Source organism: Notolabrus celidotus, chromosome 9, assembly GCF_009762535.1.
Source record: "Notolabrus celidotus isolate fNotCel1 chromosome 9, fNotCel1.pri, whole genome shotgun sequence".
NCBI classification, from domain to species: domain Eukaryota; kingdom Metazoa; phylum Chordata; class Actinopteri; order Labriformes; family Labridae; genus Notolabrus; species Notolabrus celidotus.
In genome coordinates, this window is record NC_048280.1 from 1,747,560 (window position 1) to 1,773,158 (window position 25,599).

The 25,599-nt window shown below is 42.8% G+C and overlaps 2 protein-coding genes across 3 annotated transcripts in view; one reads left to right on the forward strand and one right to left on the reverse strand.

The window, feature by feature from the left end:
- Positions 1-1,102: 1,102 nt before the first annotated feature.
- On the reverse strand, positions 1,103-20,606 carry tsc1a (TSC complex subunit 1a). 2 transcript variants are annotated; one of them, XM_034691667.1, is made up of 22 exons: positions 20,505-20,606; positions 17,860-17,977; positions 17,491-17,594; positions 17,255-17,407; positions 16,522-16,666; positions 16,142-16,296; positions 14,770-14,843; positions 14,475-14,665; positions 14,222-14,280; positions 13,963-14,074; positions 13,786-13,868; positions 12,066-12,162; positions 11,698-11,984; positions 11,471-11,622; positions 11,107-11,177; positions 8,993-9,159; positions 8,695-8,877; positions 7,581-7,691; positions 7,357-7,479; positions 5,800-5,987; positions 5,364-5,492; positions 1,103-5,270 (listed from the first exon to the last, which is right to left on the reverse strand). In XM_034691667.1, the coding sequence occupies exons 2-22, from the start codon at positions 17,966-17,968 to the stop codon at positions 4,754-4,756; spliced, it is 3,210 nt and encodes a 1,069-aa protein (XP_034547558.1). In that variant the 5' UTR covers positions 17,969-17,977; positions 20,505-20,606; the 3' UTR covers positions 1,103-4,753. The 2 variants fall into 2 exon arrangements, with proteins under 2 accessions (XP_034547558.1, XP_034547559.1); XM_034691668.1 differs by lacking the exon at positions 20,505-20,606 and adding an exon at positions 20,067-20,136.
- Positions 20,607-22,766: 2,160 nt separating this feature from the next.
- The window catches only part of LOC117818689 (bile salt-activated lipase-like), an 8,735-nt gene continuing 5,902 nt past the window's right edge, over positions 22,767-25,599 (forward strand). The window contains exons 1-3 of the mRNA XM_034691679.1: positions 22,767-22,856; positions 23,829-23,976; positions 25,173-25,292. Of these exons, the coding sequence (XP_034547570.1) occupies positions 22,794-22,856; positions 23,829-23,976; positions 25,173-25,292 (331 nt within the window). The 5' untranslated portion in view covers positions 22,767-22,793. The remainder of the gene's footprint in view (positions 22,857-23,828; positions 23,977-25,172; positions 25,293-25,599) is intronic.

Sequence of the window (25,599 nt, forward strand, 5' to 3'; positions counted from 1 at the left end):
CCTGTTTGTTAGTGTTTGTGTTGTTTATCAACAAGCTGGTACACTACAAACCAAATTGTCCTCTGGGATCAATAAAGTTCTCTGAATCTGAAATTTTCTAAAATTAGTAACCAATGTGATTTTTGCAAAAATGAATTATTATTATTATTTTATGATTGCAAAGTAACCAAAGTATTCTGGAGAGACGTAGAGAATTTTGTTGCTAATTTTATGAATTGCACAGTTAAATTAAATTAACCCCTAAAAAATAATCTTACATTATGAAAGTGAAAATAAGAAGGTGCAATGATTGATAAATATTTTAATACTGCTCAGTAAATTTCATATACATAAATCCAAATTTAATTAGGTCTCATCCATGCTTTTACATTTTTGTCACTGAATGTAATTACTACATAGATTCTTTAAAATCTATAAACACAAAAAAGCCGCACACACATTAGATTTAATACAAGATATATTTAAATAACAAGTATTTACTTTATTAGTCATTCTTATGTCATCAAGAATTATAATGTCACGTCTGATAAAGCTTTATTTTCTTAAAAGCATTATAATAACTTAAATTATATGTATTTAATATACAGTGGATTTCAAAAGTCTACAGAACCCTGTTAGAATGCCAAAATGAGACCAAGATAAATCATGTCAGAACTTTTTCCACCTTTAATGTGACCTATAACATGAACAATTCAATTTAACATTTTTAAAAACCGTTTAGGCAGAAGACTATAATAATAATAATGTGTTTACATAAGTGTACACACCCTCTTATTACTGGGGATGTGTCTGTGTTCAGAATAAACAATCACATTCAAACTCATGACAAACAGTAGTCAGTATACACCTGTCATCATTTAATACAGTCTATGTTTACAGATCAAAAATTGGAGGGGTCTTCAAACACTCTTCTTTCTGTTACTGTCTCTTTAAGACACCCCAAGCACTCCAGAAGCCTCTTCTGCTGCTGTCATGCTGCAAAGTTGTGTTGCTCTATTTAAAACCACACATTGGACCCCAAATATGACCTTGAAAGTTTGTAGAGGGACCGGTTTCTCATGACTCAGAAATAATCAGGACACAAACATCAGACAGAAACCCGGAGATTTAAGAAGTCTTTATTTCTAGTGTTCACAGTTTAACAGTCAAAGTCATGTCAGGCTTGTGATACACAGCTACTGGCAACAAGCACTGATCCAGATGCTTCCTGAAGAACAGCAACTCAGCTACAGACGAGTCGTTGTGTCGCTGCTGAAGCATTGAAAGGAAAAAAAATCATGAGATTGGCGGATTCATTCATTCAGCTGGATTCAGTCCTACAGGCGATCAGAGGAAGTCTTTGGTCTGCGTGTCGTCACTGGAAACATCCCGGACTCAGACTTTAGTGTCCGCTGAAACGTTTGTTAGACCAAAGCCACGCTGTTTCTTTACATGGCGACTTACAAAGTAAAAGTAAAGATGAAAACAGACTTCAGCTGCAAATATTTGAATCTAGAGTCCTGAGCCTTAAACCTGATGAGACACTCTCCCAAACCCAAAGAACGTTAACATGCACAACATTTACCAATCATACAAAGGTTAAGGCTGATTACTGCATCTGAAGCCCTGATGCTTTGATTGGGTCAAAACCACAGACTGTATGTAAAGATGGACAGCAAGACAGCTCCCTAAAAGTGAAGCCAAAAAAACCCATAAAGCTCCTCCCACTTTCGGAGAACTCTAGCTACTTATTGGATGCGGTGAAAATGATAATGCCATGATTGACGGCTCTTTCCATAAACTACTTCAAACGGACATAAAGAGTTCTTCGGCTGAGGACCGGACACACCTGAGGGGTCTCTGACGTCTGTTCAAAGTGTGTTTTGGTAACTGGATGTCAGACTCTGGCTCTACGTTCGCACATGTGAGTATTTTGGCATCATCTTTGTATGAGGGGAAGAAAAGTTATCCATCATTTTATACAGTCATTGATTGATTCTGGTTTACAGTCTTCAGTTAGAAACATCACAACGCTTTATGATCTGTTAAAAAAACACCACAGCTGTTATCTTGTCCATGAGAGTCCTTGTCAGAGGATTATATTTAAGCCTTGTGTCCGGGGTTAATGCTCCAAAACGTCCTGAAGGAGAGGTCAACGAAATATTTGGCATTCAAGCTGTTAATTAAAAATATAAAAGACCAAGACCGGAACCCTGAGGAACCCCAAATCATGCCAACATCATCAGAGGGATGACCATGCTGCTCTTTGTCTCCTGGACTTCATAAGAAGACAACACGTCAGGTTTTGTCACACAGCTTGCTCTGCTGCCCCTAGTGGACAAAAAAAGAAATAGGGAAAAAGTAAAGTTCTGAATAAACTGATGAAGTTCCTCAGAGGGTTTATTGCACGATTCAGATCTCATGTAGTGTTGTGATGCTGCGGGAGCACCATGAGATGTGTTGTAAAATTAGAGAAAGATGTCAAAGTAAGGCAGTTTTTTGTTACAGCTAATGTTTCATGATGAGTAAAGCTGCTGGGAGCTTCTACAAAAAAAAACCCTCTTATTGCTGTTTATACTCCCAAGACCCAATCACATCATGTAAACTCAGGACCTTCAGTCACAAACAGATCATGAAAACATAGCGCTAAAAGTGCCGTTATATACGTACATATTCAACATGAACTCTCTGTTTTTGGTGCGATTAGCTCATCTGATGACGACTGTTTGGTGAAGTTTTTGTTGGTTTGGCGAGCAGCAACATGCAGTTCATGATACAGCTTTTAAAAGAGAAGTTTTAAATACTAGGGTGAAAAGATGGGTTGTTTGAAATCTTTGCAAGACTGTTTTTTATGTCATTATGCTGTCTCTCACGTTAGCTAACAACGAGCGTTAAAGTTCTTGATCTTACAAGTGGAAGTTTAAAAGAACAAGCTAACAAGACATTTATTTTAGGGCCATATTTTAAGATCTTGAGAATAAAGCTCCAACTTCAGAAAAGTTTTCAGAAAAAAAAGTTAGGACATTTCCATGAATAAGGATGTTAATTTGCAATAATTAAGTTTAAGAGAATTGATTAGTAACAGAAAAAGACGCACATTTAGAAGAAAAGTAGAAAATCTAAGAGAAAATAGATTAGCTTATCTGATGACGACTTTTTGTTGAAGTTTTTGTTGGTTTTCCCCAACCACAACATTCAGTTTATGAGGGCCAAGTTTTTAAACACTAGGGTGCAAAGTTGTGTTGTTTTAAATCTTAACAAGACTGATTTTTATTTCATTATAATGTCTCTTAACTGTTTCCAAATTAAGCGGCAAACTCCAGTCTTGAGAAATTAAGCCAATGTAGAGGTACCAAAAACTGCAGTTCCTGAAGCGTCCACTAGAGGCTGCCTGCAGAAGCACTGAAGCCACATACACACCCATTCAAAAATGTAGATCTTCACAGAAAAAAAAGGTTTAAGGTCTGCCTCAACTCCACCGCTGTGCCTCATGTTAGGTCGACTGAGATTTAAGTTGAGTACGTATTTCCAATATGGCGACCTCCGCCGATAGTCTTCAAAACTCTGCGTCAGAAAGCAACGAGTGACCCAGTGAGACTACGTCCATACTTCATGAAGTCAGTGGGCCGAACACAAATCCATACGTTAGCTAATAATGAGTGTTAGAGTTAAAAAAAACAAGCTAAGAAGAATTTGATTTTAACTTTATGTTAAACTTTAACCTAACCTATGATGGAGGATCAGGGCCATATTTGAAGATCTTGAGAATAAAGCTCCAACTTCACAAAGTTTTCAGAAAAAAAAGTTAGACTTTTCCATGAATAAGGATGCTAATTTGAAAGAATTAAGTTTAAGGGAATTGATTAGTAACAGAAAAAGACGCACATTTAGAAGGAGAGTAGAACATTTAAGAGAAAAAAGTTGTACATTCAGAAGAATAACGACGGGATTTAATGAGATTTAAGTCCTAGATTGTTAAGTTCTAACTTAACAAGAACAAAGTTATAGATTTAAAGGAGAAAGTCTTCACAGAAAAAGGAGAATCAGATGTGAACAGATGGTGCTGGAAAGAGCTACACATCTGCACAGACACTGCATGTTGCTGAACGCAATAAAGCGCACTGTGAACTATCGTCCCTCTGGTCACGCTTATATTCTATTCTGTTCTATTCTATAAAATATTCTATTTTGATATTTAACTAAATTGCTAGCTTACCAACATTAGCTCATTAGCAGCAAAGTTGTGAATGTGGGTAACAGTTGTTTAGGCATCACTAGCTGAGTCATGTTTACATAGATCAGGAGCTGTCAGCTGTTTTCTGTCAGATACATTTCATCTCTTGTTTTTTTTTAGGTTGAATAAACCTGCTAACAGCTGTTAGCTCATTAGCAACAAACATTTAAATAAAGGAAATTAGTAAAAGAGCTTAAGAATTTAAATTTCAGTTTGACTTGTTGTGTATTCTTAAATTTGGAGAGTTACTTTTTAGTCTTTGTGTCACAGGAGCGACACTAGCCCTAAATAAAGCAGGTAGCTTAGCATGTGTCTAGTTAGCTAGCATGCTGTTAGCCACTTCCGTACATTCAACGGTTTCTGATTACTTCTTCGTAAGTGCGACTGAAGGTCCTGATGTGCTGGAGAAAATATCAGAGGGTGTTTGTGGACTGTCAGCTAGCTTAGCAAGTTAGCTGTAGCATGCTAACGCTTAAAGCAGCTGATCTCTCTCACTCCACCGTTACTCGTCCCCCATCCCGCCTTTCATCCATCTCTCCATCAGTACTCGGGCAGTGTCTCGTCGTAGTCCATGATGCTCAGTTCATGCCTCCGCTGCCGGACAGCGAGCGTCAGGTCTGCAGGGGGCGCTGCAGGTCCAGAGGTGTGGGCTGAAACCTGGTCTGGTGGCTGCGTCTGGGGACTCCCTGCTAGGAGGTGGACCTCCTCTGCCTCACTGACCAGAGGAGGACTCCCTTGATGAACATCCTCAACCTCCTCTGCTTCCTCCTTCTCCTCCTCCTCCTGCTGCTGCTCCTCGTCATGTTGCTCCTCCTCCCCCTGGCTGTGATTGGTCGGTCTGAACAGCTGCCTTGAATGCTGCTCCAGGAAGGAGCCGACGGCGAGGGGGGACTCGATAGGGGAGAGTGAGAGCGGGGAGGAGGAGCAGGAAGGGAGGTGGAGGGGGGAGGTGGAGAGGGCCGCCAAACCTCCGTTTAATATACCAACAGAAGAAGAGGAGGGGCGGAGCTTGTGGATTCCCTGTGGAGCTGGCAAGGCAGCGCTGCGGCCATTGGGCCTGCAGGAAAGAGGATGACATCATATTACAACATCGCTGACATCATCAGCTGTATCCTTTCAGATCTCTGTGACATCACTCAGACTGCTTTACCTGCTGTCCTGAGATTGGCTGTTTGAGTCCAGGTGGACCTGACTGTACAGGTGCAGCATCTCAGTCTGCAGAGTCTGGGTGACTCTCCTCAGAGCGAGACAGCGACTCTGACAGGCAGACAGCTCCGCTCTGAAAACACACACACACACACACACACACACACACACACACACACACACACACACACACACCACACACACACACACACACACACACACAGGTCACATATCAACAAATACCTCATAAATAACAAGAGTTACAGTACAGGGGTCAGTAAAGGGGTTTTGCTCCTGCAGGTGGTCCTGAAGGTCCCCTGAGAAGGTTTATTCAGGCCTGAAATCAGACTAACTTTTTGCATAGTGTAATTTAATTTGCATATGAGGTCAATGTGTAAGAGCAGACAGATGCAATTTGTTCCAGACTGAAGGACTCTGACCTGCTCTGAGCTTTGGTCTCCTCCAGGAGTTTCTTCTGATCCAGGATCAGCTGGTCTCTTTTGGCCAGCTGGCTCTCCAGCTCTGCGATCCTGTGATTGGCTGCTTCCAGCTTCTGCCTGTGCTGGACGTCACTGTCCTTCAGGCGCTGGTACTCCTTACCCACACTGCACTGCAGCATGGACATCTCCTGTCAAAGAGAACAGTCCAACATTGAACAGGGTTCCCACTCTTTTCCAGAGATCATTTTCCAGGACATTTTTATTGATGATCAAGCTGGTATGACCGTCTAAATTTAGTTATAGTCTAATATGTTCCTCTCAGTGGAAGTCTACAATTGAAAGACATGTAGTCTATGGCACTGCTCAGCCCCAGCTCTGCTCACAGCAGAACTTTGTTTTGATTGGTCAGCATGGCGGCCATGCGGCCAATCACATGTGAGGATATAGGATACAGGTGATGGAGGGGAGGCTGGGTATCGTGGCTTCATCTGTTCCTTCTGAGAGGGTTAGGGTTAGGGTTCTTCACAAAGACCGGGCAAATACTCACTGAGAGGAGAAACCGGATCAGACCATCCAAACTGAGGCATCTGATTTTTCTCAATGCCAACCTGAGGACATTAATAATGTTTGCTCCAGGTTGGTTCTGGTTCTGGTTCTGTTTGCTTGAGTTTGGTTCTGGTTCTGTTCTGTTCTGTTCTGGTTCTGGTACGGTTCTGTTCTGGTTTGGTTCTGGTTCAGTTCTGGACGGTTCTGGTTCGGGTCTGGTTTGGTTCTGGTCTGGTTCTGGTTCTGTTCTGGTACGGTTCGGTTCTAGTTCCGCTTTGGTTCAGTTCTGGTTCAGTTTGCTTGAGTTTGGTTCCGGTTCTGTTTGCTTGATTCTGGTTCAGGTACGGTTCAGGTACGGTTCTGTTCTGTTTCTGGTTCTGTTCTGGTACGGTTCGGTTCTGGTTGGGTTTGCTTGAGTTTGGTTCTGGTTCTGTTTGCTTGGTTCCGGTTCTGGTTCGATTCTTGTACAGTTCGGTTTCGGTTCGGTTTTGGTTCGGTTCTGGTTGGGATTGCTTGAGTTTGGTTCTGGTTCTGTTTGCTTAAATTTAGTTCTGGTTCTAACCCTGACCCTAATCATAACCCTAGCCCTAACCCTTATCCTTTCCTTATTCAATTCCAACATGCCTAAATCCCAACATTCCAACATTCCATCAAAAATTCATCTCCAACATTCGAACATTCAATTCCAACATTCCTAAATTCCAACAATCCAAAATTAATCTCCAACATTCCTAAATTCGAACATTCCAATTCCTACTTTTATTCCATGTTTGAACATTCCATCACTCAGACTAAGCTCGATGTAGTCCTTTCTGTAAAACTACAAACACAACACATAGTCCCCAAGCTCACTTCTGTCCTGTGGGATCAAACCCTCCAACTGAGGGAGGACCAACTCTACCACTGAGCCGCAGCTGCCCCCTGTGTATAATGTGTGTGTGTGTGTGTGTGTGGTGTGTGTGTGTGTGTGGTGTGTGTGTGTGTGTGTGTGTGTGTGGTGTGTGTCCTCACAGTCCAGTGGTGTGTCTCTCCTCCCTCCAGCTGTTCGGTCAGTCTCCGGTTGGTTTCCCTCAGCAGGACGAGCTGCTGGTTCAACAGGAAGATCTGCTGCTGCAGCTGCTCACTGCTGCACAGCTGGAGACACACACACAGCACAGCGGTCCTTAAATATCATCAACAGAGACACCATAACCATAACAACACCATAATCAAATAACAACAGGACCTCTTCTTACCTTGAGGGACAGCTGGGTCAGCTGGTGTTCTGCATTATAAGCTTTGTTATTGGCTTTTTGAAGATCCACCTCCGCGTCCCTCAACATGCTCTGACACTCCTGAAGCTCGCTCTGAAACAACCAATCACAGCACAGCTTACACACACGACAGACATGGTTTAAAAAGGACTGAAAGACTTCTCTGTTCTTACTGTTCCCATTTTAATGAACTATGGTCAGTTACTGTAATTCTCTTTTATCAGGCTTCCCTAATAAGTCTTCAGCTCGAGGACTGACTATGACTAGGAGAGAGGAGCACATCTCTCCCATGTTAGCTCCCATAAAATCCTTCTTCTGACCTACAAAGCTCTGAATGGTCAGACACCTTTGTATCTTAAAGAGCTCATAGCACCCTATTAACCCTCTAGAACACTACCCTCCCAACATGCAGGCCTGATCATCGTACCTAAAGTCTCTAAAAGTAGTATGGGAGGTAGAGCCTTCAGTTATCAGGCCCCTCTCCTTTGGAATCATCTACCAGTCAGGGTCCGGGAGGCAGACACCCTCTCTACTTTTAAGAGTAGGCTTCAAACTTTCCTTTTTGATAAGCTTATAGTTAGAGCTGGATCAGGCTTGGACCAGCTCCTAGTTATGCTGCTATAGGCTTAGACTGACACACTGGGATCCTGTCTTCCATCTCTCTCCCTCATCACTCACTTTAACTCTTCCTGTCCCATTAAAGTTACTAACCATAGACCTTTCTGGAGTCCCTGAGCTCCCTTGTCTCGTAGGTTCCTCTGGATCTCTGCTGCTGTGGACGTGCCAGACTCCAGCTGCTACAACTACTACTATCCGTCTCCCCACTATATCCTCTCTCTCTCTCTCTCTCTTCATCTCCCTCTATCCCTCTCTCCAACACGGTCTCAGCAGATGTGTGTCTAACATGAGTCTGGTCCTGCTGGAGGTTTCTGCCTGTTAAAGGAAGTTTGTCTTGCCACTGTAACTTGCTAAATGCTGCAAAGTGCTCTGCTCATGGTGGATTAAGATGAGATCAGACTGAGTCCTGTCTGGAAGATGGGACTGGATCTGATTCCGGTCTTGATGTTGGGTCTTGTAGGGCAGTGTGTTACAGTACCTGCAGTCTCTGGTTGTCTCTCTGCCCGTCTTGTTGCTGCAGCAGCAGCTGTTGGACGTGTGTGTGCAGCTGGTCGGTTTGTGTGTGTGTGTCCTGCTGCAGCTGTGTGTATCGTTGCTGCTCTTTCTGCAGGCTGGACTTCAGAGAGCGGATCTCCCCGTCCTGCACACTCAGCTGACCCTTCTGTAACACACAACAAGGACAATCTGAATCCACAAGCAGGAACAGAAGAGTGTGTACGTATGGGCCAGTTATATATATGTGTGTGTGTGTGTGTGTGTGTTAACTTGTGTGTTACCATTGCAACGCTCTGCTCCTCCAGCGTGGTTGCGTTGATGACTCTCCGCAGCAGACGGCGGTTTCTCATGGCGTGCTGCTGACGTTTGAAACGCTCGTACTGCAGCTGACCGTGAACCAGCAACAGCTGACTCCTCAGAGACTGAAGCTCCTCCCCCTGGGCGGGGCCTGACACACACACACACACACATGAAGAAGCTTTCACAACTGTTGGAATATTTTTCTGCTTTTTAAGTGACGTATTATGACGATGCATTCAAGGCCTTCAGGAATTCTGGACATCAAGCTGTGAGTGTCAGACAAACTGATGATGTTGGAGCAGGTCACATTAGTCAGGTTATCTCCGGTCGAACAGTTAGGACACTCCCATTCACGATCATGCTGATTCAGAGCACAAGGCTGTGACCAACAAACTTTCTATTCATATAACCCAAGTGTTCCATCTTTTAGGGGTGTGAATCTTTCAGTATCTCTCAGTTAGGGATAGTTCAGCTGAAGACAGGCGGCATGCTTAAACCGGGCTACATGCATCTGTATTTACTGGGGACTTAATTTTGAAACTATCTTTAAAATTCTGATATTTTTCATGATTCTAAAACAATCACACTTCACAGAGCGATGGATCTTCATGTTTTATTCACCTGTTCAGAATAGGCAGTGGGTTTTTGTGCATTGGTCAGCTGTTGTTGGCAACTTCTTCAAACTCCAGGACCCGTATGCACGTCCAGCCATGACACAAACAGGACCATTAGTCCTAACGCGCCAATATGGAACGGCCCATTTGGACGTATTGTTAGCCGCACGCACGACTGCAAATAATTGACCAATTAACTAATTGCACCATGAAAGCGAGGCTGGTGCAAAACGTACGGTGGCCCTGAAGTGCAAACACAACGGCAATTCAGAAAACACTACGGCTGAGGGTACCTACTTCTTCTGGTTTGGTTAATGTTGTAATGTTTTCTGAATTGCTGTTGTGTCATCCACTTCAGGGCCACCATAAAAACGTCACATGTCCAGGGAACCTCCTGGAAAACCCCGATCCAACAAATTCAAACTGAGCATGCCTACTACGCATAAACAACAATAAACAAGGCGAGAGGTACCGCTGTGACTGAGTGGAGATCAAGAAGAAATGGACATTTGATTAGAAGAATCTAGAATGAACAAACAGCTGTTATCAGCAAGTCAATCCTCAAAGAGAGCAAACAAGGAGAAAGGGAAAGTTTGGCTTCAGATCTTGAACCGGGTCAATGCGTGTGGTGTTTCTGAGCGCGCTCAGTAGAAGACCTATGGAAGCACTGCTACCAACAAGCACTGCTACCAACGTGGTCCAGGTGGAGGACCACCTGTCCCCCCATTGAAGGATGAGGACTTTGTTAACAGAGTTGTTTGGGAAGGATTCACTTCACGGTGTTGTTGGTAGTTTACCTCAGAATTATGTGGCGTCCCCTGAATCTAAATTTGGTGTATATTTCCACATCATCAGACTTTTCCAAAGGATTCATTCGATCCCTAAATATCCGTTGTCTTCTCATATTTGGTCTTAAAGGGTAACACATAAGCACGATGTCCTCCATCCTTTAAACAGACTAACAGTTGAGGTGATCCTGCCGTTAGCTCCTGTAATGGTGGGGTCTACCTCCATTACATGTAATGTTTTGTTGGGGCGTTAACGTGGCTCATGCAGACCGCTTATCCATCTTTTTTCCACCATTAGTACAAACGGCTTGTTTTCATCATTAATGGCTGGACGTGCAGACGGGTGCAGGCTTTGGCGTGGGATGTGAGCTCTTCACTTTCACTTTGCACTCCTTGCACATCATTTTAAGCTCCTTTATACCCGAGACATTGCAGAACCTAAAGCGCACTCAAACTAAAAAGTTTAAAACTCAATTTTTAAATTGATTCAAAATTGTAGGAATTGAGGATTGTGATTGTAGCGTGCATCAATTCTTCCCTCCACCATGACTTTCTTTTGGTCCTTTGTCTTGCACGTTAAAAAAAACCAACCCAAAAGTTACATGTTACGATAAAATGTGTAAATAATGAACAAGACGTCAATGAATCATCAATCAGAGGTTAATCAGGTTAATGAGTGTTAGTTTCTGGTACCTTTGGTTTTCATGCTCTGCTGTTTACCTCCAAAATGACTCCGATCCACCGACTTATTCACTCCTGACAACCTGATAACGACACACACAAGCAGGAGGGTCATTTGTTTATCTGTCTCAGGTGAGTCTCAGTGAGGCTCCCACAGAGGCTTCCCTCTTTCTTCCTTCAGTGGTATGAACCTTTGACCTTTAACATTTGACGTTAGACTTGACAACGCTGGCTTGATATGACTTCAGTTATTTATTAGAGAAGTGAAAAAGGATGAGAACTGTTGTTAGTTTAACGTCAGCATACAAAGGCGAAACCACCGGAGCACCACAAGGCTCCATTCTGGATCCACTGCTGTTTAATCTGATGTTCTTACCTCCTGCTGAGGTGTTCGTGGGCTTCGTGTCCGTAGATGATCAGCTGGTCTAGAACTTCCAGAGGAGAGATGGAGGTCTGCTCCTCCTCCTTGTCCTCCCCCTCCCGTCTCTCTTTCCTCTCCTGCTCTCCTCCTGCTTTCTCCAGGATCTCCTACAGACAAACGTCATCGTCAGAAATCTCGACTCGCCTGAATCCACTGTGATCTTAAAAGTCTCGTTAGCTTACCTGCGTCTTCCTCCCTATTAGCAGCGTGGCAGCTCGTGGGAGAGCCAGCTCAAACAGGGCTTCATACGGAGGGGCGGGGCTCTGGTCCCTGTGGGCGGAGTCAAAGAAAGCAGAGCCTCCCCCCTCTGCTGAGGGGTGAGTAGGGGTGTGGCACATGGAGATGGAGCAGGGAGGAGAGAGGAGGGCTGAACCTGAGGAGGACTCATCCTGGCTGGGGGTGGAGGTGAGTCGGACCGGCTGAGAGGAGGAGGAGGAGGATGAAGGCGGCGGTGTCTCTGATCTGACCTCTGGAGACGGACAGAAACACGGACGTCTTTACTTTTATAAAGTTCTTTATGAATAAAGTTCATCTGTGTGAAGAAGCTGACCTTCAGTGTTGTTGTTGATGACATCACTCTGTCCTTGTCCCTCCTTCTCTGTGATTGGCAGAATGGATGACCTCCTCAGCTCTGCGGTCGGCTTCACCTGTGAGCATGAGAGGAAGACTCCTTCAAAATAAAAGCCTGACTGAAGAAAACAGAGCCTAATGTCTTACATTATCATATATCAAGTTTACCAAGTTTATTGACTTTTTTGGGGAATGTATTAAAGGTGACATATCATGCAAAATCGACTTTTTAACATTTCTCTACCTGAAATATGTGTCCCTGTCTACAAACCCCCCGAGAATGAAAAGAATCCATTCTGCCCCTGTTCTGATTTCTCCACCTTTCTGTAAATGTGTGCTGAAAACAGCCGTTTCAGTTTTCAGTGTTTTTCATACGTCACAACAATATCCGGTCTGTAACAGGAAGTCAGAGCTCGGAGCTTGTTCAGCCCATAGACTGTATAAAATACAACTCAACCCCTCCTCCGTTTTTCATTCCCTGCACACATGTGTGCTAACAAGGAGCTTAGGAGGGAGGCATGCTAGTTGTAGGCTGTCTTAATAAACACAAAGGTCGGTTTTACTCCCCACGTCTGCAGATTTGAAGATCTAGTGGATGATTTTTATTTATCATGGATAAGTGCTAGCGCTAGTTAGCATAGCTACATAGCTACATGTTGGTAGCTGTAGCTGTGTACCAAGACACACGTCTACATGCTGACAAATAAAACAACAAGAAACACTAAATCTGTGACCAATGGTTCAGAAAGGTCCTGCTGCAGGCGCCTCTCCGTCAGGATCAGATTCTGGATCAGATTCAGAGGGTTGAAGTAACGCGGGTCTCTGAGCAGCCGTGTATATTCAGCCAACATGTAAACATTAGATCAACGTGCTGGAGAGCCGAGGCCACACCCTTCCTGAGGGGGCGTGGTCAGAGAAAACAGCCTGTTCTGAGGAGGGCTGAAGAAGAGGGTTTTTCAGGCAGACCAAAATCTGATTTCAAAGTGTTTTTTTGAGCATAAACTTTAAAGACATGTTTTGGGGACCTCTAAGACCAATATATGTTGATGAAAAAGCGTGATATGTCACCTTTAATAATTCAACTTCATTGATGTGATGATTAGCTTTAAAATATTTACAGTACGAACATTTTGATGTTTTCTTTTTGGTATTTCATCACGGTATAAAATAAGCAAATCAAACCGTCTAAATGTGAAATGTAAAAAAAGTAAATGTGATTAAAATTGATCAATTTGTGACTTAAAAGTCAATTTTCCTCCACTTATCTCTTCTTTTGACCTCACTTCATTCAGCCCTTTAACAGCAAATCTGATGCGAAGGCTGCAGGATATTATAAAAAATGTGACGTGCAATTCTGTGACATGTTCAATAATATGAGATCAATAAAAAAGTATGTTAAATGAGTGAAGATAAAGATGGACGACGCGTCCAACTCCTCCTGTTGTACAAAAGTGAAGCCAAAAATCCCGTCAGGTTAATATTGCTGGATTTTAAGCCTCTTTAGAAATTTAAACCGGTCTCTTGTGCATAAAACGCCTGCAGAAACTCAAGTCTTAGCGCGTCTTGTCATTCTCAAATATCTTATTATACGTAAGTCACACCCACCAGACCAATCAGGATGAACTTCTTATTTCAAGATATAAAAAGGAAAAATGAGGCAAAGTGCTTGAACTTTCTTCAATCAAGCTTCTCTCTCTTACACAGTCTGGAGTCAGGCCGCCATCTTGTTTCTCTTCAGTCAGCGGTGTAGTCGGGACGGTGGCTGATAAGGCACTTCTCACACCTGAGGACACAGAGGAGGAGGAGGAGTCACTGTAGTATACGAATTAATCTCTACAACAGGCGTGACATTAACCCGATGTCTCGCTCTGAATCACCTGACACGGAAGTAGTCCTGCTCAGTGGGGGGGCGGAGCCTGTGGCAGCAAGCTCGGGAGGGGGCGTTGACAAACCACACTGGGAGGAGGGGCTCCATGTGACATCATCGGCCTGAGGAAGCAGGGGGAGTGAGGTATGGAGAGAAAGGAGGACGATAGGGTAGAAACAGAGGGAGAAAGAATTAATGAAAGGAAGGACGGAGGATGTAAGAAAGGTAGGATACAACAAAGGAAGGATGCAAGGGAGGATTGATGTTACCTGGTTGTAGGAGTTGTTGAGCGCCAGAGGAGTTAAAGTCGGATGACCACCAGAACCTCCTGTCAATAAACACAGACCATTAGATTTGATTCAATTTTATGAATCCTAAAGAAACTCTGATGTCAGACTGTTTCAAAATACAGAATAAGAGCAACACAACAGAGCTGAAATATACATGATAAGAACAAAAGCAAACAGTGTTACATGATGTCGGGTTAAATATGTGGTCAAAAGTCAAACAACAAACGTGAACCTGAGCTGCAGACGGCCTCCGGGCTGAGGTTCAGGAGAGGGAGCGGGGAGCTGAGTGTGGGAGGTCTGGGTGAGGAAGGGGGAGGGTCTCTGAGGGTGGGGTAAACGTCCTCCTCGCAGGACGACTCCAGGGGATCCAGGGACACTCTGGAGCACTCGATCACGATGTCGTGGACTTCGTAACACCTCCACCTGAGACGAACAGGGGGTTCGTTTTAGCATTCTCACATCTGTCTGAACTGCTTTCACATTAATGACCGATTCAAACTTCAGCAGCAGGTTCACGGAGCACTCACCTTGAAGGGTCCAGTTCATAGTCTTGAGTCCCTGTGACCAGCTCCGGGTGAACCCTGACGTGTTCCAACATTGGCTTAGAGGGAGACAGAGACAGATGGACACTTAATTAATTTGTCTTTAGTTCCTACAAAACAAATATGTCATGAATGTCTGCTTCTCTGATTAAAAGTCAGAACTACAACAAGTCTGTGGGCACCAAAAAACAGGAGTATAGATATCAACTCCAACTCCCAGGGTGCATTTCATCAACAAACTACAATCACAGAGCTTTTCTCCATCCCATCCATCCATCCATCCATCCATCCATCCATCCATCCATCCTCCATCCATCCATCCATCCATCCATCCATCCATCCGTCTTCCTCTGCTTATCCAGGTCCAGATTGCGGGGGCAGCAGTCTCAGCAGGGAACATTTAATTCATTCTTTTTATCTATATACATTTATTTAAGTATTTGTTTAGATCTGAAATATTAGTTTTACATTTTAAAATGTAAGTAATGAATTTTTAAATGTGTTAAACAGTATGTCTTGTCTGTGTATATCCCTTTATCACGTTGTCTGTCTGTGGAAAGTGCTATATAAATTAATAATTCAATTATTATTATCCTATTATCTTTTCTAATTTTGCACAGTTTCCTCTCCACAGTAGTTGCATCAGCTGAGGCTCATGGGAACTGTAGTTTACACTAACGTCCAGCAGCTCCTGGACCTGCGGCCGGTGTGTATTTCAGCTTGGGCTCAAGTTATCTGAGAAAGGCAGCAGCTGATGTTTACAGCAGCTATTTCTGAGTGTCAGACTGACCGTCTGGCAGCAGCACTGGAAACCAGTTCAGGATCTGTTACTGGACCGACATGTGAAGACCGCTTCGAAGGATGTAAACAGGAAAAGAGGAGAGAGTTAGCTGTGTGTGTTTTGGGTCCTGTATTGGGACCTGGACTGTATTTAAAGGTGGACGACATGCCCCACCTCCTCCTAGTTGTGCAAAAGTGACGCCAAAATACCACCACGATGGGCGCTGATACAGTGCCGATGTTACGCCTCAATGGTACACAGATAAAAACTGTAAACATGTGAAGTCATGGATTTAACATGGGACCTAATGGAGACTCCTACACTTTTGCAGCGAGCCTCTAGTGGACACTCGAGGAACCGCAGTTTCTGCACTTTCTTTATGCGTCTAATTTTTCAACACTGGAGGTTTCCACCTGATCTGTGCAGGTCTATGCCGGTCCCTGTTTGTCTGTGGTGCTCTGCTGGTCTAAAGTGGTCTCTTCATGTCAGTAGAGGTCCAAACTGGTCTAAAGTGGTCTCTTCATGTCAGTAGAGGTCCAAACTGGTCTGAAGTGGTCTCCGTCAGTCTGTACCTACCTTGACAACCTCCTGGAAGGTGTCCAGGTTCTCCTTCATGCTGTAGTGCAGCCTCAGGTAGGAGATGAAGTTACAGGGGAACATCCCATACAGCCGATGGAACAGGGAGTACACGCCTGCATGCAGGTGGACCAGGTGGACCACAGGGACATGACCTGCAGGAGAAAACCACCAGCCAATCAGAAAACAGAACTTGGACTAGTCTGGGTTGGATTCTCATGATTCCTGAGAAAATAATCCTGCACACACTTTGAGTGATCTAAAGGTGTTTTCAGGTGTGCGTGCGTGCGTGCGTGCGTGCGTGCGTGCGTGCGTGCGTGCGTGCGTGCGTGCGTGCGTGCGTGCGTGCGTGCGTGCGTGCGTGCGTGCGTGCATTCTACCTGGGTTTTTGTAGCTCCAGGAGGCGAGGCGTCCGAACACATCAAAGAAGTCGTAGATATGCTGTTTCCCGGCCTGAGGGATCATGGGTAGCAGAGTGATGAGGACCAGGACTCCAGTGATCAGGACCACGACATCAGTGTCAGTCTGAGGTAAGAAGACACGGTGTGAGTATCTGGACCAGGTGACGGGCTGCAGTTTACTTAAAGCCGTTTAATAACCTCGCTTTAGTCTGTGTTTGAGCACATGTTATGAGCCTTAATATTTTTATTTAATTTTTTATTTATCAATTGTTAATTTAAAAATTAATTGTATTTTTTATTATTATTAAGAGTTCTAAGTATTATTTATTTGTTTATTTACTTTTATTATTTATTTGTAATTTTTTTAGCTTGTAAAAATCAGTGTTTTGGTAAATGTATCAGTGTCAAATATGGTGTAGCTTAATGATTATTAGCCTTAGTATTTTATTCATTTTTTTAATATTAATTTAAATTAATACATTTTCAGTTGTATTTTATTATTGTTATTTTTTTAAGTTATATTTTTGGGGCATTTTCACCTTTTTGGATAGGACAGCTGAAGAGAGACAGAACATGGGGCATACAGCCAGCAAATCATTGAGACTGGGAGTCGAACCAACGACTGCGACTGCTGGGACGAGGACTACACCCTCTGTACATGGGGCGCTTTCTATGGGGAGTTTTATTAGAGCATCATCATCATCATGAGTACCTTGAGGCTGCGCAGCAGGGAGGGCAGCAGCGGCGAGCGGCTGATGTGATGAACCCAGGGAGGCTGCTTTCTGATCAGGTGACCCAGCAGGGTTAGACCGGCCAGTCTAGTTCCTGGTCTGCTCAGAGACTCATTGAGCTTCTCCAGCAGGTGCTGAAAGGTGAGTTCACAGCGATGAGGACAACAAACACACCGAGTCCACATCAATGAAACACGCAGTCAGAGGGTCAGCTGACCTTATGATGAGGCTCTCTGATGGAGGACAGCAGGACCACCGCCTGAGAGGACGACGAGTCCAGGTAGTACTCCACCAGGGAGGAGAGGACAGCACCTCCTTTATCTGACAGGAGACATGAGGGTCACACAGAGGGTCTGGACTGAGGGTAGGTCAGACCCACAAGTCCTCAAGAGGTGTCCTAGACTTTCTGCAGACTGTTAAAGACGGCCTGCTCGGGGTAGACCGCCCCGGATTAAAACTTTACATTTGATTTGAGTCCGGATGAGATACTCGCACACAAGAGGACAAAAAGAGACAGACACAGAGACACACGTGGAGACTGATGGAGACCTGTGAACACGTGTCAAGTGAAGACAGGTAGACTCACCTGTGCTCAGCTGCTGGTTGACTGCTGCTCTGACTTGCTCCGCCTCCTGCAGCTCGGGACTGTCCAATGAGAGCAGGAGCTCACTGATACTCACCTGCTCCCTGGACATCGTGAACACCTGCACACACACACACACACACACACACACACACACACACACATATACACAAATGTCAGAAAATATGACATAATAGAACTTTTTCATGCATTTAAAGCTCCTGTAAAGGACGTTTGAGTTGTGTCAACTTTGGCGCCCCTTGTGGACAAAGTGAGCTAATTCATCTCTTCGCTGATATCGTCCTGCACATGAGACGTATCTCCTTACAGAAAGTCTTACCCTTTTATCCGAGCATTTATCTCACATTGAATCTATAGCATTTTAGGAAGCTACTTTAGCAGCATGCTAATAGTTGCACTTCCAGCACACATCCATATATCCTTATATATAACTGATTCTGACCCGGTTGCGCTCCCTGCTGACACCTGACCACGTTCACATCTTATTCAATAAGAACGAGTAGACAGAAAACTGGACTGTGAGTCTGAAATCTGTTTCTGTTCAGTTCCCTTGTTGAAGTCTGAGCCTTCACTTTTGTGACTGTATGTCTGCAGAGATTATGAGCCTGCTCCACACGCTGATATTCATGTTTAACATTTTGAGAATGAAAAAGAATCCATTCTGCCCCTGTTCTGATTTCTCCACCTTTCTGTAAATGTGTGCTGAAACCAGCCGTTTCAGTTTTCAGTGTTTTTGTTACGTCACAACAATATCCGGTCAGAGCTCGGAGCTTGTTCAGCCCATAGACTGTATAAAATACAACTGAACCCCTCCTCCGTTTTTCATTCCCTGCACACATGTGTGCTAACAAGGAGCTTAGGAGGGAGGCATGCTAGTTGTAGGCTGTCTTAATAAAAACAAAGGTCGGTTTTACTCCCCACGTCTGCAGATTTGAAGATCTAGTGGATGATTTTTATTTTTCATGGAGAAGTGCTAGTGCTAGTTAGCATAGCTACATGTCGTAGCTGTAGCTGTAGCTGTGTACCAAGACACACGTCGACATGCTGACAAATAAAACAACAAGAAACACTAAATCTGTGACCAATGGTTCAGAAAGGTCCTGCTGCAGGCGCCTCTCCGTCAGGATCAGATTCTGGATCAGATTCAGAGGGTTGAAGTAACGCGGGTCTGTGAGCAGCCGTGTATATTCAGCCAACATGTAAACATTAGATCAACGTGCCGGAGAGCCGAGGCCACACCCACTTCCTGAGGGGGCGTGGTCAGAGAGAAAACAGACTGTTCTGAGCAGGGCTGAAGAAGAGGGTTTTTCAGGCAGACCAAAATCTGATTTCAAAGTGTTTTTTTGAGCATAAACTTTAAAGACATGTTTTGGGGACCTCTTAGACCAATATATGTTGATGGAAAGAGCGTGATATGTCACCTTTAACATTTCCAAAGATCGATCACGGAGAACACTTGAAATTTACATCTCTAGAAGAAGGTTAAGTTGACTATGTTGGACCCCTCAGCTCCAGCATGAACAGTGATGTATGAAGGGTGTAGTGCTAGTAGTGATGGAGCACACCTGCGACGCATGCACATGTATGGTAAGCACGTGTACAATATGTGGCTCCTTTCGAAGATTGTGGATCCACTCTTCCTGCTGACAAGTTTATATATAGTGCACTCTGATTTAAAACGACCCCTGGAGGATCAGTTTGAAATAGTAGTAACTTAAGGTCTTCTCTGTCATTTTTTCACTTTGCAGAGTCATCCAGCAGGCCAGATTGGAATCTCTGGCGGGCCGGTTTTGGCCCGCGGGCCGTATGTTTGACACCCCTGACTTCGGCTGTATGTGGCCCCTGAACTGAAATGAGTTTAACACCCCTGCTCTCAACAGTGAGTATGAATCTCTGAATCTGGTGCATGGTGTCTGAAATGTAGTTTATATGTGTATCTTTGTATCTTTGTCTTCTAAGTTGTGAACAGAGCTGCTGTGATGCATGACGTATCAATCAATCAACAGATTTGATTTGTAGTTTCAGACTTTGATAAATACTTCAAACCCTATCTGAAGTTGTCAGGGTGTTTACATGTCTTTAATACCTTCAGTAAACTTTACTCTGATACACTAAAGTGCATTAAAACACACTTTGATAAGAGTCCTGCCCCCCTCTGAGGAGTCTTTGTTGAGGTAAACTACATGTACCTTGATACCTGACTGCTGCTGCTCGCGTGCACTCTCTAAGTTTGCTGACTACATGTTGCGTAATCTCTCTCGCGCTCTCTGATCTCACTGATATTACATCAGCCTAACGTGACGTCACGTTTAAAGATATTTAAAGAGTGGCAGTCCGACTGAAGATAAGAGTTGGTATGAAGACTCGTTCCTGTTAGAACAGCTCTGAACCCGGACTAACTTTAGACCAGTTGGCAGGCTGTTGTGCTAACATGCTCACAGCTGTCATTCTGATGTGTTTAGAGTTTAGCATGCTAGCTAACAGAGGAGCTAACAGAGGAGCTGACAGCGTTCATTTCCGGTCTGCAACACTTCGGGAACTCTCGCTGCTCGGTTATGAACTTTTAGATTTTCATGAAAACTCAAACGAACAAAGAAATCCATTAAAACTCGAGAGAACTGGGTTACCTTCAGACCTGTTGATCCGTGCAGGGCGCCGCCATATTGGATCAGTGTGAAGCCCCGCCCACCGCCGTAACCCGACACCGCGCAGCTGTCAATCACTGTGACGAGGCGTTCAGGGCGGGAGGAAAAGCTCGGAAAATAACGTGTTTGAACTTATTTGTTGTCATAGATCAACTGAAACTCATTTATTCAGTTTAGTTTCATGCAGAGGAGGAGAAACTTCAGTTGAAGAAGCATTACCAACGTTTATAAACACTGGAGAACTGATAGGTTCAGCTTTATCTTTGTAAAAGTACACTAAAGTAGAAGGAGATAAGGGCCAAGGTGATGTTCTCAAAATTCCCACATGCCTACAAAATGGCCTTTGTTGTTGTTACAGTGTTATAAAGTTACTTTAAATTATAACATAGTTATTATTAATGAAGTTTACTTGTTTTCTTGTTGTTTTAATTATATAATGTGTTATACATATTATCTGTGGGGTCCCTGAGCAGCTCCTTCAGCAGCAGACTGAGACTCCCACCCTGCAGGATGGAGCGCTACCGCAGGTCCTTCATCCCATCTGCAATCAGACTGTTTAACACCAGCACTGCTGTGTCCCGTTAATCATCTTTTCTCATCTTTCATTCCACTACATGGAAGTTACTATGTGACTTTGCACATTCACAAATAACTACTGTATCCATCTGAATCGCACTGTTCTTCATACTGTGTATGTTTGTTTTTAAATAACCTGGTGAATTTTTTATCATGCAATAACTTACCTTATCTATTTATCAGATAGAAGTGTACATAGTGTGTATATATCTGTAATAGTTGCCATATTTTGTTTCATTTTATTTTATTTTATTTAAATTTATTCTATTTCTATTCTACCTTTGTCATTGATATTATTATTGTGATTATATTTTTTTAACTATGTTAGTAAATTGTTGTATTCCCCTGTCCCGTGATGTTAGCTGCTGTAACAAAAGAATTTCCCCCAATGGGGAACCAATAAAGTATCTCTTATCTTATTGTAGGATGCCATATGTTACGGTGGCTGGGAAGTGCAATGCAAATTCACAACGGATGAAACAGTTTTACAAAGCTGGAGACAAATTTACATTTTGTAAAACATTTTTACATTTTATAAAACAAAATGACATAAACATTTTTACCGAAACCTATCAGATGTTGGGAAAAGGGTAAAATATGGAAGACCAAAACTAGTTTGTTCCAGGAACTTGATAAAGTACCTGTTAATGTATAGAGATGTCCTTGAGTATCAGGGTGATTTACTTGATAACATGAGAACATGAGCGAGTACATGTAAGAAAACGTGACCTCTACTGATTCTTAGAAAGAGTTAATCTCATAAACTCTTCATTTCCTCATGTTATAACCTCTTCAAAGAGTTCTGTTATGAAGGATAAAGAACTTTGATTCATTGATGATGTGAAACTCTGTTAATAAACTCGATTGTCCGAGCAGCAGGTGTGTGTGTTCTCACACTGCAGCTTAATGAGCAACTTTCACCTTCAAGGCGGGGTCAGGTTAAAGACAACAACACAGACATTCAGTGTCACATGCGTCTGCGAGGAATCACACCGCTGAACTTTTCACGATGCATCACAACAATCAATCAAATCAATATCCCTAACTACTTGAACAAAACACTCAGAGGTTGGAAATACATATACATGCACAAACAGGATCCAGAGATGCCAGAGTGAGGGGACTGCAAGTGGATGGGCATCCCCGGGTAGTCAGGATTTAGTGTCTTGCTTCAGGGCCCCTTGGTAGGGCCCAGGAAGTGAACCAACCCCTTTACAGTAACCAGCCGGTTCCCATACTATGGTTTGTACCAGGACTTGAACCGCTGATCCTCCCATTTTCAACAGTCTGAGAAACTGCAACCGGACTAAAGACCCGCCGCCCCCTCTTTGATTGGCATCCCTAAAATGTACTCTCAAATACATTTTTTTTTTTTGAATATATCTTATTGAAAGTATCATTAGGCTTCAGCATCACCTTAAATACATTTTGTATTAATTTCTCTGACCTTTAGCCTGTCTCTTTATTGCAGCAACAGGTTGCAGACTCAGAATGAAAGCTAAGCTAAGCTAAGCTAAGCCAAGCTAAGCTAAACACATAGATGATGGACTGAAACAGGAGGCGCTGCCTGCCTAACATGTCGGACTGTTCCTTTAAAGCTGTGTTTGCTGTGTGGAGATAAGAGGAGTCGCTCAGTGTGCAGAGTATAAATAACAGGTGAGTGTTTCAGCAGTGAGTGCAGACAGACAGGTGAAGATGATGATGATGTTATTGGTGTTTTTGTTCAGCGTCTGGCTGAACTCCAGCTCAGCTGCAAAGGTGAGTGTGACTTCAGTTCAGATATACACTGAAAATATCATGAAATATCAAATACAGTGAACAACTATGTTCAGCAACTATGAAGCAGACAGTAAAATAAAATTAAAGATGGAAGTTCATGTGAAGTTAAATTAGAACGTTTATTCAATTTAATTCAATGTAATTTGATTTTAGCTAAGTGTACTTTAATCTATTTTAGTTTAGTAATTAGATTTGATTTTTGTTTAGTGTATTTTATTCTATTTTATTTTGTTTAGTTTACTTTAGTTGAGTGTATTTTATTTTGTTTTATTTTATTTTTGTTAAGACTATATATATATTTTCTTATTTACTTGAGTTAAGTGTATTTTACTTTATCTTATTTTATATTAGTTTATTTTATTTTGTACTTTTGTTTAGTGTATTAATTGAATTGAATTGATTTTTTGTGTATTTTATTTAATTCATTTTTTGTTTTACATATTTTATTTTAATTTGTTTCATTTAGTTAAGTGCATTTTTATTTTATTTTCAGGTATTTTATTTTATTTTATTCTATTTTATTTTATTTTATTTTATTTTATTTTATTCTATTTTATTTTATTTTAGCAAAGCTTGTGTTTGGTTTGTTTTGACTATATTTCATTTTAGTTAAATTCAGTCCTTGTTGAATTAAAATATTGAAAAGTTTATACCCACAGCAATTCTTAACAATTTAGAAAAAATTCTATGACTGATTATTATAAAAAAAAAGGACAAAACAAATCAGCAAACAAATGTAAATTTACTAAACATGAGTCCTGGTAGGTTACAGGCGACTTCAGGACTGAATGAACTGACAGCTTGATTTATTGGCTTGAAGTCTGCCTTAGTGATGATTCGTACCTGAAGAGAGACAGGACAGACTTAGACTCTTTTAAATGTTCAGCATCTTACAGACCTATAAATGTGTCTGTGTGTGTTTGTGTGCATGATATGTGTGTGTGTGTGTAGCTGGGTGTGGTGAAGACAGAGGCGGGCCTGGTGGAAGGGAAGAGTCACAGGATGGGGCTCTTCAGCTCTGTCGACGTCTTTAAAGGAATCCCCTTCGCTGACACCCCTGGAAAATGGGAGAAACCAAAACCTCACCCCGGATGGGACGGTAACCAAACTCTGTGTTTTTGTCTGCAGTCAGGTGTTCTTCTACAAATCTCTGGTTTCAGACAGTCAGCTCAGTTCACATTAAGGGATGAATGTAGATTATTTCTTTCAGCTTCATGTAGCCCTGACAACTTTTCAGGGCTAAAGCACTTCTGACCGAGCCTTCCATTTCTGGTCATTGCCTTTATCTAAAGCCCAACTGGCATCTAGAAAGACTTGAATGTATTTGGAATTGAGAAAAATGAAAGAAAGGGTTTTTAGCTGTACTGGTAGCAGATGTCTAAAGCAGCAAAACGGTTCACAGCTGATGGTCACTGGGTTCCAGGATTGCTGGGAAACAAACTAAAGGGCAAAGTCTGAGGATGGAATCGTCAAACTAGTCAAGGCCTTTTTAATCAGATCACTTTTAGAGTGTTTCCAGAAGTGTCTAAAGACTACATAAAGAAGATGTGCGCTTTGGTTTAGCATGAAGACTAGAAGCAGGGGGAAGCTCGGGTCGAGTGCAGCTCAAGCAGCAACCTCCGGTCTTAAAACATGAAGCCCATGCGAAGTGCTAAAAACTGCAGTTCATCGAGCGTCCACTAGAGGCTGGCTGCAGAAACACCGGACACCACATACACACCCATTCAAAGAGACGATCTTTGCAGCAGAAATAACATGTTTACAGCCTGGTTCAAAAACCATGTTAGGTCTGAATAGCTAATTTCTCTCTGACACACACTGCATTGGGGGGGGGGGGGTTTCATAACTCTTATTTTCTAAGTTAATAAACGTACAAGTTTTGCCCAATAAGGGCGTAGCTGGACTTGATTGACAGGTGGGAACACTGTGGCTGCTAGTGAAAGGCTAAAGGCTGCCTCTTTACCTCAGTTTTACTAGCTCAGGTGAAGTTTAGGTTGAGTCAGCATTTCCAATATGCACCCGCGAGCTACCGATATCGGTTCAAAAACAGTGCTTCAAACAGATTGGTGTGGACGTCACGGATACTACGTCCATATATTATACAGTCTACTGGTGCAGATCCAAAAGTGGATCCAGACAAAATGTTAATTTGTTTGGAAAAAAGAGAAACATGTTAATATTTTCCTTCTTGTTGTGATGATGACGCTGATCCAGTCTCTTTTTTTTTTTATTGTGTAAAATGCTAACAATCTAAATAAACAGTGCTCAAAATATAACATGAATCTCTGTTTTCAGGAGTCATGAAGGCGACTAAATATAAGGATCGCTGCCTGCAGGTCACGCTGCTGCAGACAAAAACCCAGGGCAGCGAGGACTGTCTTTACCTGAACATCTTTGTTCCACAGGGAAGTAGATGTAGGTAACACACACTCTCATAACATTACACTGTTTGCAAGATCATGGTGTTGGAGTGACTGTGTGAAGGTAAAGAAGTGAATCGTCTGCATATTGGAGGACATTTTCAAACACTTAAAGCCAATGACCACCTCACAGCAAGAAACGTATCCATTAATCTCCCTTTTGCTGATTGATTACTAAAGTTGGATTAAAACTGATAGTTCTTATCCAGCTGGGGCTTCTCAGGTGGTTTTAAAACTCAGAATGAGCGGCTTTAGTTGTCACTTTCTTTGTGTGGGGAACATGTGATGCACGTTTGCTGCAC

Coding starts and splice junctions, on each gene's coding strand:
- tsc1a (XM_034691667.1), bottom strand. CDS start 17,968: ATGTCCAGGGAGCAGGTGAGTATCAGTGAGCTCCTGCTCTCATTGGAC. Junction 11,985..12,065: donor CATCAACAACAACACTGAAG/GTCAGCTTCTTC, acceptor GTCCGTCTCCAG/AGGTCAGATCAGAGACACCG. Junction 5,988..7,356: donor GAGAGACACACCACTGGACT/GTGAGGACACAC, acceptor TCTCTTTGACAG/GAGATGTCCATGCTGCAGTG.